The sequence below is a fragment of the Leuresthes tenuis genome, unplaced genomic scaffold (assembly GCF_036924035.1).
Source record: "Leuresthes tenuis unplaced genomic scaffold, fLeuTen1.0.hap1 SCAF_13, whole genome shotgun sequence".
Taxonomy (NCBI): Eukaryota; Metazoa; Chordata; class Actinopteri; order Atheriniformes; family Atherinopsidae; genus Leuresthes; species Leuresthes tenuis.
The window spans coordinates 34,166,617-34,186,156 of record NW_027325367.1 but is presented as its reverse complement, the minus strand read 5'-3'; the positions used below and the strand labels follow the sequence as shown (position 1 = coordinate 34,186,156).

General features: G+C 40.6%; 1 protein-coding gene across 1 annotated transcript; it reads right to left on the bottom strand.

Annotated features, from left to right (window-relative positions):
• Positions 1–417: 417 nt before the first annotated feature.
• stxbp6l (syntaxin binding protein 6 (amisyn), like) lies at positions 418–13,350 on the bottom strand. The gene is made up of 7 exons (XM_072362860.1): positions 13,154–13,350; positions 11,593–11,760; positions 7,945–8,075; positions 7,517–7,835; positions 7,337–7,435; positions 1,554–1,717; positions 418–1,431 (listed from the first exon to the last, which is right to left on the bottom strand). Exons 1-7 carry the CDS (start codon positions 13,173–13,175, stop codon positions 1,408–1,410), a joined length of 927 nt encoding a protein of 308 aa, XP_072218961.1. The 5' UTR covers positions 13,176–13,350; the 3' UTR covers positions 418–1,407.
• Positions 13,351–19,540: the final 6,190 nt, after the last annotated feature.

The window sequence follows — 19,540 nt, the reverse complement described above, 5'->3', positions numbered from 1 at the left end:
AGTTTTTATGTATTAACTGAAACAGAAAAAAGCATAAATAAACAAACATGTTTACAACTTTAAAGAAAACACATTACACAGAATTACAGTAAGACTAATATATACTGACATTCAGGAGGAAGATTACATTACAAGCGTCTTAATGATTTCATACCTTTAGTATATTGTGTATATAATATTATATATTATATAATGTTAGCCCCCCCCCCCATGTTTCTACACAAGAGGTGGCGAACGTTCCAAAAGGTTTACAAAGCTCAGAGGTCAATAATGAGATGGGCTCCTGCTTGATGAATACAAGTCTAACATCCCCAGTTCCCCCAATTACCTCATTTTCACTTTTATCTGACATTGTTGCAACCTGGTCTCTGACTATAGGCACATTAAGGACAAAAATGATGGACAATCGGACAGTGCTTTACCTTATATATATCCACGCCTTTATTTAGTTTGGTCAGAAAGATGACAGAGAACGATGCCAACTGATAAATACTGAAAATCATTTATATTACTGGGATAAAAAAGATTGAACAAAACATTAAAGAGTCGGTTAGAATCATATCAGTTGATTTTTATCATGTAATTATTCCACTCAACGTTTAAATCAGTCTGATACCAAATTACTAAAAAACAAAAAGGCTCAAACATGAAGGGTTTTAACTAAAGTCAGCAGTTTTACTTTGGGTTAACCTAAACTACAACACAGACAACCTTCACCCACACTGTTCAACATCAAGCCCCAAACTTGAATCTGCGTGATCCAGCTTGAATCCCCTCCTCGTGACACAAATTCACTTGGAAGGTCAGACAGGATGACTTGCACAGAACAGACAGCACAGAAGACAAAAAAATCAAACAAAAGAAACATGTGATGCTTAAGACTGATACAAACAAAGAGGACAACGCACAAGACACTGAAGTGTACACTGCAGAAACATACACCAAACACACATTTCATTCAGTTAGAGGAATTCCAAACCACATGTAGATAAGATGAGCAGAACTGCTGCCTGTCTTACGCAGGAATTGAAAAAATGAAAGCAGAGGTGACTGAAATCATTTCCACCACAGCGAGCTGTGCTGTAACTTCATCTAACTGCCAGGGTTGTTTAACCAACAATATGAAAAGACACGTTATGTACATGTAGCATATCACTTATAAATCTCATTGTTTCTCTTATCAAGCAAACACTAAAAACATTGAAAGATTAATATCATATGGACAGCATTGCGTTATTAGACTCAGTTAGACACTCAGGATGTTAGTGAGAGTTGAGTCCTAGGAGCCACTCCATTCATCTTCTCAGAGGGAGTCATCAGCATCTGCAGGGCCAAGGCTGCATGGGATGGTGTTAGTGTCCACCTTACAGGATTACTGAAGAACTCATCCTCATCCTCCAACACGCTCTACTTTGAATACCTCAGGGCCAGCTGAATGAAATAAACAATGCAATATATTTGTTACAAAAATGACATGTACTCATTCTAAATACGGGCTCCGTTGTTACATTTTTGTTTTTGATCTTGTCTTGTGGAAAGGATGCAAATATCACCTTATGAGCCGTGTCGGCAAACTGCTGTGCTTTATGCATCATCTTCACAGTCTTATCCTCAGCACGAGTCAGTCTGTCCCCACGCTCCCCCAGAGTCACATTTATCCTCTGGACTATGTTAGCCATAGTTCTGTCTGAGCCACGATGTCCACGTTGACCTTTTTCTACAGAGAGAGATCATGTAAAGACTAAAAACTTTCCCCCCAAAAAACAGCTTATTCCTTGCATGAAAACCCAAGCAGTCCTGACATGAGCGCCATCAATATCTACTATACCAACTTAGATATTGCAGAGCAGTCAGAGACTCTCTCCTTTTTCATGGTTATATGATGGTTTTTCCACGTGAAGTTTTATTGAAGCTTCTTCATTTTTATGAAGAACACACATCCAACAGTACATTGTAAATAAGATCAGTAGAGATAACGTAAGAAGAAAAAAAAAAATAAAAAAAATAAATGGGTGGGTGTGTATGAAAAGTAAGTTTAAACAAATGGGATTCTATCCTTCCAAAGCTGCTGTATTTTTCATCGTCTTATTCAGTCGACTGTCCTTTCTGTGATGTCCTTTCCGGTGTAAACAGTCCATTTTTCCCATTTCTCTTGGAACTGTGTTTCCTGTAGGTGAAGGCTGTGAGTCAACCTTTGCATCACATAAATTCACTCTATAAAGTCCAACCATTGATCTTGCATAGGCGGGTCTTGCTTACCCCATTTCTTTGTAATAGCTTTCTTACCAGCTATTTATAGAATCTTAATAAAATATCTGTCTTTCTGCTGTACATTTCCTTCATATAGACTACAAAAATATAGTATTGTACATGACAAAGGGAAGCCAAGTACTTCCATTAGTGTGATATGTATAATTTTCCAGAACTGTGTTATTTTATCACATTCCCAAAAAACGTGAGAATGATCTGCATTCAGCGCTCCACAGTCCCTCCAGCAGGGGATATTTCTGTTTAACTGTTTGCTTTTGACCTTCGGTGTAATGAAAAAACGTACCAGATTTTACAGGAGAACTCCCTCCAGATCCGCGAACTGGCCGATGTCTGGTGCATTTTCCACATGTTTTGCCAATCTTTGTCTGTTATTTTTATCTTAAATAAAGATTTCCATTTTTTATGTATTTTGTGGTGTCTGTCTATGGTTATATAATTTTTTATCACAATAATATAACTTATGGGGTTTTGTAAATGCCATCACACTCAGTAAAACAAGCTCATAGACTTAAAGCAACAGCGGTGCCCTCAGTGTGTTAGAACCATACATGAACCACACTTTTCAAGAACCTGTGTATCCACATCTCAGAGGACCTGACACACTGTAGTCTGCCCACATACAGGTTCAGACCAAAAGGGTAAAGCAGTGTCTGTACCATCTGAGACTACAGAGGAAGTTTAGGGTTTCTTTGGAGATCCTCAAGTCTTTCTACTTACGAGTTGTGGATAGCATCTTGTCACGAAACATCACTTCCTGGTTTGGGAATAGCTGTGAACAGGATCAAATAGCCCTACAGAGTGATCCGTGCATCCTTCTTCTTCCTGCTCTCAACAAAGGCAGTCGCATTTCTCTTCTCTCCTCTGTCTTCCCTGCTTTTCTTCACGTCTTGTCCTGTCTTGTCTCAAACTTTGGTGCCTCTCTCTGCATTGCTCTCAAAATTAAAATCTTGGAATTGGTCAACTGGTCTTTCAACACAATTGACAGAATTTTCTCACCGAGAAGCTCGGGTTTGGGGGAACCTGTCTGTCCTGATGGAACGTTTGTCGCTGGTTACATGAGGGACTCCTGGGAGAAGTGGAGGGTCGTGTGCCTGGTGATTCTTTCCGTTGAGGACATCGAGGATCTTTACATATTCGGATAACAGCCTATCTGCTGATTAGATTAGCCATTGCTCTGGTGTATCGGAAAATTCGGAAGTCGGAGACAGCGGTCCGAGGCCCCAAGCTGCCTGACATGATTGTAGCAGTGGGCAGAGCTGTTGGCACTCAGACTGTGGTCATTAACCGCAATATGGAAAACATCTTGGAGAAGCTGGTGGCTTTGCAAAGGCGAATGGATCGTTTTTGTGACCAGAATGGACAAATGGAGTAAGTCGTGTCCATTGAAATACGACTACTCGCCCTAACCAACTATCATAAACTAATCTGCATTCTGGCTCTCCTGGCACCGGCCTTGGCCAAGGCTGCTGCTGAAACAACTCTCCCTGAGATCGCTGCTGTGAAACACTCTCAACTACTGTTCCTCCCTCCCTTCCTTCACAGACACCTGGTGATTATTGACTCCGTCCGGACTTCTCCATGGCAATCTGCTGTGGTATCACAATGACACCCTGTGAACTGAGACGCTGGTTGAGAGCCAGACGTTGTTTTGCGTTTTTATGTGTGAAGCGAGCAAGGGTATTATTTCCCCCCCTGATATTTTCTGATTGTGATTCTGCAGCAGAACACTGCCCCATCACTGCAGGACATTTACAACAACAGATGTGGAACAGGATTATGAAGGATGTTGAACCACCCCAACAATAGCATGTTGCTGAAATCAGACAAACAGCTCAGAAGCATTGTGGCCAAGACTGAGAGACCCAGGAGGAGGAGTTTTTACCCTCAGCCCATTTGACTTCAGGACATGCCACCCAACCACAACATTCTGATCATTTGAATGTACACTAAGCATAACACTAACCATTCATTACACAATACACTTTTTATTTTTAACTTTGGATATCCATAGCTGTATTTTCAGTTCTAAAGTTATATTTTATACCCATGTAATTTTTATATAACAGAATCATCCAATGTCTGTCTGTCTATATATGGTTAATTTTTAATGCATTCTAGCTTGCCACATTGCTTCTTTTTTTTTTTTTTAAAGAAAAGAACAACAACAAAGAAACAATGTTGTTTATCTTTGTACTCTTGTACTTTAGTTAAAGTCTTGTAGTTATACAGACAAACATCTGAATCTGGTCTGGAGATGGTCTTTGACTGTTTAAATTCTTTGGATTTCCCTTATGAGCATTGATCTGAAGGATACTCACAGTGGAGGGAGCTGCTTGTCTAAAAGACAGATTCACTTGATAATACAATAATGGTTTTATGAAAGTCATTGTACTATAAAATATGTTTGTGATGATTTCTCATGTCATCACAGCTGTTTCCAGGTGACACATTGGAAACACATCAGCCAGGTTCCAAAATGTAATTCAGGAACTACCAGATGTGCAGCTAAGACAAAGGCTAAAATTGTCCTGCACACCAAAAACTACATTTGTACCACAATTCCTTGTTGCTGCAACATTCAAAGTGACGTTTAATTACTTTCATCCAGTCATACAAATTGTGACTGATGTAACTAAATAAGGACAGGACAGTGAGTGTGAGCAGCTGGACAACTTCTTTCCCTTTGAGGTTTTCCTGCTCTTTACTTTTTTTTATTACCAACCTTGAAGGTAATACTTTACATGAAATATGAAGAAGAAATACCAAGATTAATATATAATTAAAACCTTCATTAAATTCATTCACATTCATTCATGTGCTTTTTAAAGTCAAGGAAAACTGTTCAGTAAAAAGCTGTGAGATCATTTTTTTGACTATTCAACCATACCCAGACACTCAGACTACAAATCAAATGTGTGCATGCCAACAAATATTCAAAGTCCATTGGAGCAAAAAAAAAAAGACTGAGACAATGAGCCAGAATTCTTCTGCTTTACTTGTAAACACGAGGTTTCATCTATCAAAATAGAGGTCACCACAGGCCAACTGCATAAAGTGCTGCTAAACTCTAACTTGGTGTCCTGCTACAGCCTGGCATGTCTCCCATCCATTACACTGCCTATGTCAAAAGGTTCAATAGTGTTCTGCGTTCATTCTCAAAGCTCCAAGCTATCAAAAGACCAGCTATTGTATGGACCTCCCTGAAACAAACAATGTCCGCACTCATCTGACCGCACCACATCACAGAGAGACCTTTCTGCTGCAGCAGAAAGGTGCCACACAGTGAGGACAATAGACAAGAAAAACGAAGGGAAAATATTCAGACACAAGCCTCATCCAAACTGTCTTCACAGGCTGACTGACGACTTACACTCTACCCAAACTTTAGGAATGTAAACCAAACCTAAACTGTTTGTACTTATTTTTGTCTCAAATTTATGCCTACATATGTCTGTTTGGCTCTGTGAACCGCTTCTGAGTGGCTTTTTCCCCCACTTCAAATAAAAACAAACCCCATTCACAGAAATGTTGGGAAAACATCAGACAGTGGTTGTCCACTAAGTGGCCAATTGATCTCAAGGTCCTCCAGGTATCATGTTTATGTTTATGCATCAGATGCTTTTATCCAAAGCGACTTACAGGTAGGGTAAGGGGGTCTTGCCTAAGGACCCCTACTGGAGGTAGTAGTACCTTTCATGCAGGGGATATGAACCCAGGTCAGCCACATGAAAGGTGGCAATCTTACCACTACACTATCCAGTCCCTATCAGTGTGCTTGGCAAATACACTTTGTCCCTGATATGCTTATCAGTGTATGAGTGATATGAGATCAGAAAAAAACACAATTTTTATAGAAAAGAACCTTTGTATGAATCTGTGTGAATAAGTGAATGAGAAACACACTGTAAAGCCTTTGTAGAATATCACCCCTAAAAGGAGCTTTACTAGATATATTCCACATAAAAAAGTGTCCGGTCTGACTGAAATCCCTGTAGGTTTGTCTGTGATGCGGTCACATGTTTAGTTTTACTTTATCCTTGTCAGGAGCATCCTGTGTTTTGGTCAAAACTTAAGCTGGCCTTTAAAAAGTATTTTTCATTTACACAGAACACTTTAGATTTTGTCCCCTTCTGCACATCAATTACTTTACTACTTCAGGGTATGGGTGGTAATGTTAATATTCACTGATAATCAGAAAAAAGGGCTTCCAAACCACTTGTGGAGGGATGACATCACCTCCTGCTTACATGTATGTGTGGCTCGTATTCATCCTCATTATACTACTTCTGGATCTGTTCCCATTTGAAAAACATAAGAGAGAAGATGGTACTTAAATTGCTACAATAATGTTTAAACTTGATAGATTATTGAAGACAATAAGGTCTGACAGAGTGGGTGAGCTCTTCAGGCTCTGATGAATTATTGTCTCAGACCTCAAAGTTTAATCAGAGCAAAAGAAAACTTCATACCAGTAATCCCAAGTTTAAATATGTAAGTATTATATTTCTGTGATCAACACCGTCAAGATCATGCTTGGTTGTACTGTTTTGTTGTGGTTTCTGAGTCTTAGGCGGGGCTGAGCAGGTTTCCTGGAAGTCCAGTGCAGAGTCTAGCTTGCTACTACTTTCTCACCTGTTCCTCATCGACCATCATCACTGCACAGTCTTAAGGAGCTGCAGGAGCAACCAGCTTTCACCAGATTGTCTCACTGTCAGTACATGAAACCTTCCTGCCACACCTACTTGCCTGCTCGCCTTTGGAGCCACAGCACCACAGCCAGCCTCCTCCCCTCCACTCTGGAAATCCTCCTGGACTCTGTAAGAGTTATTCACTCCTCTTGTCTGGACATTCCCACATGTTGGAGTCTCGCTAACCGTCTCCCTCCTCTCTCAGTGTTGCCTGACCACCCGGATCCTCCACTGGCTTTCAACAACATTCTCTCTGTTAATAAAACCGGTCTTAACTTTTACACTCTGTCAGCATCTGCTCTTGGGTCCTGTTTGAGTCAGCTCGGCACCTAGCCGTGACACACCTGACTAAAGTGTCCTTTTAATCATTGTCTTACCATGATATGGTGAAGTACTTTGGTTTGTAGCTATCACCTTCTTCACACGATTCAAGAAGGCTTTGCAGCGGTAGATGACCAGATTCATGGAGCAGGCATCTGAAAGGACAACAAATGAATAACTTAATTAGTAACCCTCGGTAGCAGAGTAAAATGAAAGCAGTAACCATCTCCCAATACCTCCAGTAAGTTTGGACTGGCAGTTGATGAATTCAGTCTGTCTGGGAGGAACAAAGCTCATCCGTCGGGTCTGCAGGCTTCTGGATGCTGAGGACTGACTAGGAGCACTTGCACTGTCAGGGTGAGCATACTGACTTGATCTCCTCTGTTGTCCTGCCTTTCCCAGCTTCCCAAGATTCTTCACACCACCTGGTTTCCCCTCCCAGTAGGTCTGGCAGGCATGGTACAGGATCTGGACAAAGAGACACTTCTCTGCAGAGGAGTTGGCCACCCACTGGTCGATAGCATTGTCAAACACCAGGTCAAACTCTGGGCTGTCCTGGAAGAGCATGCAGCAGGAAAATAAACATAATTGACAAACAATTTCAAATGTATAAAATATGCTAATGAACCAGAGGTGAAGGGAGCAGAATGTGAGTGCTGTCAACCTTGTTGGGGTTGATACCGTTGACCTGTCTGAGCTGCTCCACGGTCCACTGGGATCTTCTAGTGAAGGAGGTAGAGCCACCAAACTGCTTTACCTTTGTAATGAGAAGCTGATGTGGTCTGCTGTTGGTCACTTCACAGAAAGATAATATTGAAAAAGTAATTACTTTTGTAATATCTAGATGTCTATCATCAGTCTCAGAGAATGCAACGAAGATGTTTAAAATTTTATCCTGAGACGTCAACTATAGTTATTTAGTAACCATTTCAACCTGGGACGCTTGTGTAAGTGACCAAGTAGGTTATATTTACATGTACAGCAATATTCCAACTGTTCGCCTTATTCTAAGACAACATTCTCATAACGATGTTTACATGAATTTCACATAGGATATTCCGTTCATATTCCCATTTATATTGCATGATTGAATTGATGTGTCAACACACACACACACCAAACTCCCACACCCCTGTGATGATTGTGTCTTCATCACGTTCATGTCCCTGAAAACACTGAACTTTTGTAAGGCTTCTCTCTCCAAACAAAAGTGTGTTTCCATTCTTATTTGGTTGATCTGTTAATATGGCAGTGACAATTTCACAATAAACTCTTAATTTGGTTTATATCATAATATTGGGAATACAAAAGTACAAATTAGGAGTCATGAATGAGATTTGGTTTGGCTCATCGGGGGATTCACACCCTAACCATCTGTATCATCAGAAAAATTTATTTACTGATAGCATCACTGGTGTAAGATGGTTTTCCATAGATCGCTTTACAAATTCAGGAAAATGCATCACATGTTGTTATTTACAACATTTAACATGTAAATTTAACATGAAAGAGGACGAGTAAAGAAGAAGAAACAGAAAAGAAATAGAAAGAAAAACCAGACAACCAGCTGCTAGACCTATAAAAACAAAACAGAAGACAATCCACGGCCTTAGAGCCACCAGGAGCACGTGAAAGCAGACAAGCAGAGAAAAAACCAACACACAAACAGACAGAAACAAGCACAAGTAGCAGCAATCACACACAACACACCTGTGGATATAGATGACCTGAAACCACAGGATGACACAACAACTGCTTAGCGAGCATGCTACTGGGCTAATTGAATGTGTGTGTGAGTGAACATGCAAGACCTAATGTGTGTGTGTCTGAGTTGTCTAGAGTTGATCAAACACAATGAAAATAAAAATGTTAATTTTATATATTTTGAATCAAAGAAAAAGCAAGAGGGTTCCAGGTTGGATCCCCGCCTGGGCCCCCTCTGTGTGGAGTCTGCATGTTCTTCCCGTGTCTGCGTGGGTTCTCTCTGGCTTCCTCCCACTGTCCAAAAACATGCATGTTAGGTTGATTGGTGACTCTAAACTGTCCTCAGGAGTGAGTGTGCATGGTTGTTTGTCTCGTTTGTCTCTATGTGGCCCTGTGATGGACTGGCGACCTGTCCAGGGTGACCCCGCCTCTCGCCCAATGACTGCTGGGATAGGCTCCAGCCCCCCCGCTACCTGATTAACGGATTGACGGTATAGAAGATGGATGGATGGATGGAATCAAAGAGAACGTTAGATTTCTAAGTTGGCCTGAGGCTGATATAAGGGAAAATTTCGTTGTCACTGCTTCTTATCAGAGCTTCTTTTCAGTTCTTTGGGTGTTTTTTTGTGATTCGTTGAATCATTTTCATTTCAAATCTTTAGCAGAGGATCTTCAAACTGAGGTTACTAGTGAAAGTTTCAATATAACGTTTTATTATCTCTGTTATCATACAAAGCTGTCATGTCCCTCTCGTCTCGTTTCCTTTTCTGGATGTTAATGATCAAATACTTCCTATAGTCAGACAGAGGAAAGATATAGTTTTTCTTTAGAAAGCACCCTTTGTTTATCAGTACCTTCAAATACTATCACAGAGACAAGAAAAGGCTCTAGGGAGGGGGCAAGAAAAGTTCACCATGCAGCGATGGTGGACATTTTTGGTTCGGACTCTGCAGAGATATCGGCCATGTTTTTAGCAGTGTCAGGTCGTGGCTTCTGTCCCATAAGTTCACAGGGAACAGTCCAAAATTGGGTGTGGCAGCAGGTGTGTGTGTGCGGTGGTGGGACAGAGTGGGGTGGTGGGGACGTCCACTTGGGTGCAGAGCAGGAAGGGTTGGCAGGTTAAGTGTCTGTGTTCAGGGTTCTGACAACTTGAGGGAAGAAGCTGTTACAGAACCTTGTGGTTCTGGTTCTGATGTTGCAGAACCTCCTGCATGATAACAGTCAAACAGTCCATGGGAGGGGTCAGAAGGGTCCTTGATGATGCCAAATGCTCTGCATATGCAGAGCGTGAGGTAGAGGTCCTGAAAACAGGATAGAGAGCATCCGATGGTCTTTTCAGCAGCTCGCACTACAAGTTGCAGGGTCTTGCAGTCCCTTGCAGAGCAGTTCCCAAACCAAGTGGTGATGTTGCTGGTGAGGACACTCTCCACCACGTGTCGGTAGAAGGTGTTGAGAGTGGATGGTGGAAGGCTGGCTCCCCTCAGTCTCCACATGAAGTGAAGTTTTTTTTTCTTTCTTTTTTTTCACGACTGAGCTGGTGTTGGCAATCCAGGTGAGGTCGTTGAACAGGTGGACACCTAGGAGGGATTGGTGTTTGATGGGCCTTCTCCGGAGATCAACAACCATCTCTTGTTTTTTCCACATTCAGAGACAAATTGTCGTTCCACTTCCCCTCTGTGTTGCCTTGCGTTGTTGTTGGCGATGATGCCTACAACGATTGTGTCGTCTACGTATTTTATGAGGTTGGATTTCGACTTGGAGGTCAGTCCTGGATGAGCAAGGTGAACAGCAGCGGGTGCAGATGAGCACAGACATCCTGTTGAATGCTGAACTGAAATCTATGAACGGCATTTGTGTATAAGTGTCTATTGCCCAGGTGTGATAGGGTGGCATGCAGTGTGTGGGAGATGGCGTCTGCAGTGGAGTGGTTGGGGCAGTAGGCAAAAAAAAGTACATCCTCAGCTGTTCTTTTTGGTAATTGAAAGTTAAGCTAATTAGGAAGAGCCCAAACTGATTGAGACTGATTCGATAAGTGAGGCAGACGTAAACATGGGTATGGTTCCCTCAAATCATATGTACACTGAATTGTTTAGTTCACTTTCAGAGCCCAAAACTCTGTTTGCATGTGGACAATAGGTGCAGACCTGTGTTTGTGTGTACAGGGCCCCAGTCCATGGTAAAAGCATCAGAGTTTCAGCAGATTTGTCAACAGTCTGGTACAAAATGTGTTTTTTGTGACAAAGATTTTTACCAAAGCTTATATTATGGGTGCAGAGGGGAAAGGGTTGGCAGGTTAAGCAATATTTGCACATGTGTGTCATGCATGATACCCAGTTGGCAAGTAGTATGCCCTTGGGTTCTAGGACCATCCATCCCATATGTAGCCTCTGGCACCAAAAACCCAAGATTTCCATCTTTTCATTCTGTCTATGGTACAGCATGATGAATGGCTTTATTGTATCAGGATGTTTAACAAAGCATCATTAACCTGTATCTAGTGCACGTAAAAAATTATTGAAGTTTTTTTTTTTTTTTTTTTCTGCATGTCTGTGAATTATCAAAAAAATGGAGACAGTGCTGCTTTTCAGTCTATAAGCCACATTTTTACCTGAAACACAGATGAATGTTGAATAATCCCCTTTGGATCGAGCAGGCAGGAAAGACATCCTCTTCCTTTTCCTCCTCTGGGCCTCCACTGCCACCAGCATCCGCTCATTATGAGGGATAAAGATCTCTTTGTTGATGACGGACTGAATGTTCATTGTAGTTCTGACACCTACACAGGTGATGGATGGACATGACTGCTTGTTATGTGTGCTAATACACCCGTTGACACTACAGAAGAAATTTCAAATGAAATTAAATAAAGTAATAGTAAAGCAGACAGAGATGACCTAAAATCTCCGCTCAAATAATGTCAGTGAATTTAGCTTGTTTAAATCGTGTTTAGAGTAGAACTCTATGAGCACTTTGTTTCATTGACCCATACCGAGTTATTTTTGTGTATGCACGTGGCTGTGCACACATGAGAAATGTAAAATAAATAAATCTTTTCAGTCTTAGCATAGTTCTCTGATTATTATAAATGAAAAATCAACAATTCAATGAAATGACGTAAAATCTTTATAAAAAGATAATGAGAAGAGGATTGGAGAAGACATAAGTTGATGATCATTTTATTTCTGTCATTTCTCTGACTCATCATCTAATTACTTACCAACTCAGTCAGCATTATGTTAAAAAAATCTGTTCAGCACAAATATAAATAAGAATAAGCTTATGATAAATAATAAAGCTTATTCTTATTTATGTGTGCTGAACAGATTTTTTTAACATGGAAGATAGTTGTAGGCTACCTTTTATACTATTCAAGCTTTTTTTTTTTTATAAAAAAAGCTTTTTCAAAGGTGCATTTGGAAAATCAGTCTAAACACAAAATGCCATGTCCTTGTGTCAATACTGACAGACTTACAGCAGTTGAAGGTGAAATGAACAACCTTTGCTCTGGAGAATTTGTAGTTACAAGCTTCTGTGTCACCATTACCAGGTTTACATCATATTAGAATAATTGAACCACAAACTGACATTTTCACATAAACCTCTCAGGTGGAAAAAGTTAGATGTGGGTATCCTTTCATGTGTCCTGGCATGTTTTTCAAGATGATCTGAGAAGTGGTTGTTTAAAAGAAAGCAGAGAGTCCCTGAAACCTTTTGATACAAACGCAGCTGTTGTCGAAGTGGTTGATAAAGTTCTTATCAATGAAAATCACACATTTAGATTCACAGCTCATATTATAGTTCTATACCTCAATATGATTGGAATGTTATCGATTCACCTACAAAGTAAGACCATTCATTTCAGCGTCAATAACCAAAAATAATCATCAGCTTTCAGAAGTTCAGCACAGATGACATGTATGTATTGTTTTACTAGCACATAGAATATTTCTTATTTGAAGATCCATTTCTTTACTTTTCATTGGTAGCTCTCATTTTTTAAAATTCTTAACAGCACTTGGGGAGTTTTGTGATTTAATGACATTTTTTTCTCAGAAGACCAATAGTTAATCAAAAGACTAATTTCATTAGTGTGTGTATAACACATCCATCTTTTCACTCTACATACATGATTCATAATCCTGCATAAGGAAAGTAAAAGTAAAACTTACCTGTTCTTGTCCTCTTCTCCATCCAAGAATAGGATGATATTGTAGTGGTTTCTAGTCTAGTGGCACTGTCATTTTAACTGTTAGGTTAAATTTGTTATATTCCAAAGGATTCTGTCATGACTTTTTATACCCAGACACACCAAATGGCGTGCCTTGCTGTGAAGGCACAAATCCTCACAATCCTTCCCATTTCAAGAGGCTGACAGGCACGTGGTGAAAGTCAGAGAACAGTCAGCAGCTGTCTCTCAGACAGAGCTCTTTGTAGGGATCCAAAGAACTTCATCAATGGAGACATGTTGTGTATAATTACAAGGTGAAATGTAATGCAATTGTAAGATTAGCAAGTTTTCGATACTTTAGGCTTCAGGCACATCATACAAATTTTGGCATTATTTTCTAAGAATAGCCAATTATATGACTATACATACATACATACATACATACATACATACATTTCAAATAAAAGAATTCAATCATAACTACATAAATATTTACAAAAATGCAAAAAGAATTGTTGTCATAATGTCCAAACTTGAATCATGTGATCTAATTCTGTTTGAACAAGTCAACACTACCGTACTTCACGTAAAACACTTTTTTTTTATCCTTCTCTAATGACTATAGTACACAGAAAATGACAAAAATAACTTCACAAAACCATGACCAATTCTGCAGCTTGATGGAAATATTTAATTGCTGCATTTTGCTCCATGTACTCAAAATGATCGATACTGACCATGTGTGTGCTCAGCAAATACATTTGGAGAAACAAGAGCCTGAATCATAGCATTTACAAAAATAACTTTGTTGGACATCAAATTTCTCCTAGTACAGATTCTGAATTTGTTTAATCACTGTCCTCCTCCCAGGCTTGCATGAGGAGTATTTAGCGCACAAGATCAGAACGCTACATCGCCATGCTGACAAAAACTAATTTGGAGGGTGGAGCACAGTGGAAGATGTGGCACAGTAAATCATGAATGATTGGTGGAAGGATAAACTATCCCAGATAGCAACGTATAACATTTGGTCCATTTGGTTTGCTGCTGTGACAATATTATATAATCTTTCTAAAGACCTAAAAATGAGTACCAGGCCGGGAGGGGGACATCTGGTTTGATCTGGCTCTGATGGAGTCTCACAAGTGCTTTATTTCGATACCAAGATGGTTCACACAAAGTTTATTATTACAGAGAAATTTATTTTGGGCATGTCATATTTGAGCAGGAACCCCACTAACCCAAACTCTCCAAGGCCAACAGAGATTAGATTTCACTTTGAGTTGCAGGGTGGCACGCTCAGGACGGGAGGTTGGACTGAAGACAAGTTTCGGTGCAATCTGTTGGTTTCCTTAGCTAGGATATTAATTTTTGAATTGGCTCCATATAAATTAATTGGATTATGATTACAATAAATTGACTTCCAATTGGCTTGAATTGGACTATATTATTTAAGTACCTTGAGATGACAATTATTGTAATTTGGTGCTATATAAAACTATATAAAACTGAATTGAATTGAATTGGCCCACTTGCTCATTGAACAGCTTTTCTTTTACCTTTCACCACCAATCTTGAAGAGCGTTGTACCCAAGCTGTGACTCTCGGGCCTCGCTGCTTAGGTATCTGTTCCTTGGTTCAGGGGGAGGAGCCCTCAGTGCGTCTGGCAAGTTGGCTGAGTTCTTCTTCCTCTCACATCTCATGGCCAAAGAGGCAACGACCAGGTGATGTTAGAAAAATTTTGCATCAAAATAACCAACAAGGTTAACCCCATCTTCAATCAACAAATTTTATTTTAAGCTATTTAAAATTATGTGGCGTGTAACAAGCTTACTTTATCTCAGATGATATCAATTGCAGCAGCATAGGATAGATCAGTGTTTCTCAATTGCGGTCCTCATGACCCACTGCCCTGCACGTTTTCGATGTTTCCCTCCTCCACCACACCTGATTCAAATGAATGGCTCCTTATCAGGTCACTGCAGAGCTTGATGATGAGCTGATCATTTGAATCAGGTGTGGTGGTCATGAGGACCGGAATTGAGAAACACTGGGATAGATAGATAGATAACGCAAACAAAGAACATAGAACACGAGAAACAAAAGGCAATGGCGAGAAAACAAGACGAAAACACAAAATACTTTTTTCTTTAATTTTCTTGCAATTTCTTCTGATTCTTCAGATGATTTGCAGAGTTTTTGAAGATCATGTTACCTTGCTTGATCATGCCGCTTCGCATTGCTAAACATAAAAAAGATCAGACCATACCTAACCCAACATGCCCCCCAGCTCCTGGTGCAGGCCATGGTCATCTCCCACCTTGACTCCTGCAACGCTCTCCTAACTGGTCTCCTACCTGCTCTCCTAACTGGTTTCCTAACTGGTTTCCTAACTGGTCTCCCAGCCTGTGCTGTGAAACCTCTGCAGATGGTCCAGAACGCGGCGGCGCGTCTGGTCTTCGGTCAGCCTAAAAGAACACGTCCCCCCTCTGTTCATTGAGCTCCACTGGCTGCCGCATCAGATTCAAGTCCCTGATGTTAGCTACAAAGAGCTTAATGGAACGGCTCCATCTACTTGAATGCTCTTGCAAAGGCTTCTGTCCCAACTGGGTCCCTCCGTTGGTCCCAGGATTGTCGTCTAGCAGCTCCTACACCACGCCTAAGACAATCCAAACTCTGTTCATGTGTCGTCCCACGATGGTGGAAGGACCTACCGAGCGCTACCAGAACAGGGGCGTCCCTGTCTATCTTCAAGAAGCTCCTGAAAACCCAGCTCTAAGAGAGCATCTCCTATCCCAGCACTTACCTTGTACTTCCCTACCCCCTCTATCTCTGCCCTTTATCTTTCTGCACTTCCTTCTATGCCTGCACCCTATCTCTACTCTGTCCCCTCTGACAGAGTCGGACTCCTGGGTTCCTTCTATGGAGCTTATTGTTAGCTGTAATGTTATATCCACATTTATAAGTCGCTTTGGACAAAAGCGTCTGCTAAATGCAGAAACATAAACATTTTTACTCACGAATATTCAACCTTCAGCCTATACTGAGTGAACACTTTATGGCTTAGATTTGGGACATAGAGAGTGGAGGTTTTAATTCTAAAGTTAAGTTTAATGAGATAAAGAAAATGTTCTCCATTCTTTCTCCATTCATCTTAACACACATTCAGAGGGTTCTGAAAACACCACATTGTATTATGATATAGAATAACCATACAACATATTCTTAACTAAAATAACATAGATTGAAGATAGTTCCAATAATCTGGTTGAGAGTGAATCTGGAGAAAACAATTATTTTTTCCTGGGGGTGATGAATAGAAGTGTGTTGAGGGTTCAATATTAGCTTTTATTGTACACATTTATGCATTGGAGCCAGATGCAGACACAACAGATGACAACAGGAGGTTGAAGGTGATCTGAACTAATTAATTCCTTAAACAAGAGCTTGGCAGAGCCAGAAATACTAGAAAGAAAAAAAAACTGGAGAAAAACAAAAACAAAATACTGACAAAAAAACAGAAAAGACTAAACTAACCAGAACTTAAATGAATTAGGGACAGAACAGGAGATTAAATACAGAGGAGGGTGATTGGTGAATGAGTATAGCTGAAGATAAGTGAACGCGGAGAATGAAGAAGACAATGAAGCTGATGACTGTACTGAAGAGAGACTGAGGAAACAAGCGAGGAAGTGACAGAACCCTAACAAGAAACAGAATGGAAAACAAACACCAAAAAAACATCAAAACACATAAAATGACAGATACTCCTTTTTTTGAAGGGAACAAGTATTGACCCCATGGTGTGAAGGGTTAAAACAGGAAACAGACTGAGTTGAGTGTTCAGAGAAACTGCTACATGCTTACAAGGGGAGTCAAAACAGTTAGGATGAAGCCTGTAGAGGAAAAGTACCGAACACAGGGAGAAGACATCTGAGTGGAGCAGGGATGGGGTATGAGGTTGATATCGGACCAAGGACCAATCAGGGAAAGCTAAGTCTAAACCACAGCTTCTCCCCAACTTTTGGACCAATAATATTCACATCATGTTGATTTTGCAAAAGAGTGGTATCTGATCTGATCAGACTGCCTAGAAGAGAGAGGTCCACAGCGCTCTGTAACTTGAACCTTGAGGCTCTGGGGAAGGATATAAGGAGCTTGTCCCTCTCTGTCTTGGCAGCCAGCCGACGTAAATACTCACAAAGGGTAATCATCTATTCGCTGTGTCAACCTCTGGCTTTTGAGAGGCCTCTGGCGAAGATTGCAGCTCAGGCAAAGACTCTGGTTTTGGCTTGGGCAAGGGCAGTAAGTTGTTTCTCAGGGCAGAAATCCCCTCTAACTTCTTTGCCATCTCAGGCAACCACAACAGTCTTGGTCTGGATTGTAGGGTGTTTTTCAAAAGGGAATAGGCAAAGAGACACTATTCAATGCCTGCGATTCCGGGATGGCTGAGTTGATTCTCTCGAAGACATATATGTAATCATTTAAGTCCTCAAGGAAGAGAGGGTAGTCCACTGGGCCCAACTGTTACCGGATCATTTTGTCATAGGTTTGGCAGAAGAGGACCCAAATGGAGAACTGAGAAGGAGGTGAAGACAGGCTGGCGAATCCTCGTATCGTTCGTTCATTCGTTTTTTCCAAATAAAACCAAAAATATGAAAAACGAAAAAGCAACTCTTTTGCTCAGTATTCGTTTCCAAATTAAAATGAGAAAACGGATAACGACTTGTTTTTTAGTTTTCGAAAATTCCGGACTATCAGCCGCAGCACTGCGGGGGGGGCACCAAGTCCACAGGACAGCACCCCCGTCAGTGGACCAAAAGCAGCTCCCAGTGTGGTAGGTCCCCAACCTACCAATAACGACTTTATTCTCACCATATTTAATAACGACTTTAATCTCGTAATTAATTCAAAATAATTTATTTTTTTAAACGTGGCCCTAATACTCTGTTGTAGTCCAATGAAATTGTATGATAAATCAAACACAGTTACACTACTAAATAATTGCAAGACACAAAAGCATTTACGCCACATATTTGTGCGTTACGATAGGTATTTAAGTTAAAACCATCGGTGTTACAGGCACTGTTTGAAAAAAAAGCATTTACTCCACATATTAAAATGTTCTCCATGGACCTGTAATTGATACAATGTGGATCACGTTGCACATGTATTGAATTCACACATACGCCACCTTCAGATCCTTGTATCCATCCAATGTAAATTAGAGAAAGCAAACTGTATTACAGATAAAATAAAACATTTATTTGTTTTGTCATTTTGTGAGCATGTTTTTACATCACATGTATCATAGTATAAAAACCATGCGTCTCATTCTTGTTTGGTCTTGTAACATTACCCTCCATTGTAGTTTGAAATGTTTGGTGGCCCCTGTCTTCCTTAGCCTCTTATACAACAAATTCACATACATAGCTGTGCATGTATAGGGTTCAGAAGGGTATTTCTTTTTGTGACAGTGGTGTTACATCCTATAACTGTAGGGGGACCCAAAGAGCAATACAATTGTTTAATTCTCTGGAAATGCTTTGAAATAATTGAATTAATGGAAAATAATCTACAACACTATTACACTTTTAATAGGAAAGAGAGTTAGGACTGAATTACGCTTTTAAGGAAAAGTGGGTACTCAGTCTACCAGATCCAATATTGTGTGGGCCATCATTTGAAACTGATAAATTGGCAATTTTGGAAAGAGACAAAAAGTAAATAGACTTGGCTGCCAGCTGTTGTTTTTTATGTATGTTTCATCTGATGTATGGATTTATATGTGGAATGGCTGTCTGTTACTGCTGCTGCACACTAAATAGAGCGTAAGGGGACAGTCAAGATCACCTCGAACCATGTCTGCTGTGCTCTGACCAGCCGCGCTCTGAGCAGCCGCGCTCTGAGCAGCTGTCTGTTGGACTGGAGCTGCTGCCAAACTGTAAATTACACACTTTCACTTAAATAAAGGTTGAAATTCTTTAAGCCAATGCTAGATCAATCTGTCGTGGCATGCTTGGCTATGGTGTTTGTTTGGTTTCTGGGTATTAGGTGGGGTGGAGCAGGTTTTCCAGGAAGCCCGAGGCGCAGTCTGATTCAACTCCTGCACTCTCACCTGTTTCTCATCTGGGCTCGTCCAGACGCCTTTGTAAGGATCTGCAGGAGCAACCAGTCTTCGCCAGATTGTCTCACTACTTCAGTGGTAATTCGGCCGACTTCTGTGTTTTATGCTTAGAATTTTTCTTCGTGCATTTACCTTGTTCTCCTGTGTTCTCAGTGCCGATTCCTTCATTGCTTACCTCGCTTTGGATTTCCAAGCCAAGGATCTTGCATTCTCCTGTGGATTGCGAGACACCTACCTGCTCACTAACCTACCTGCTTGCCC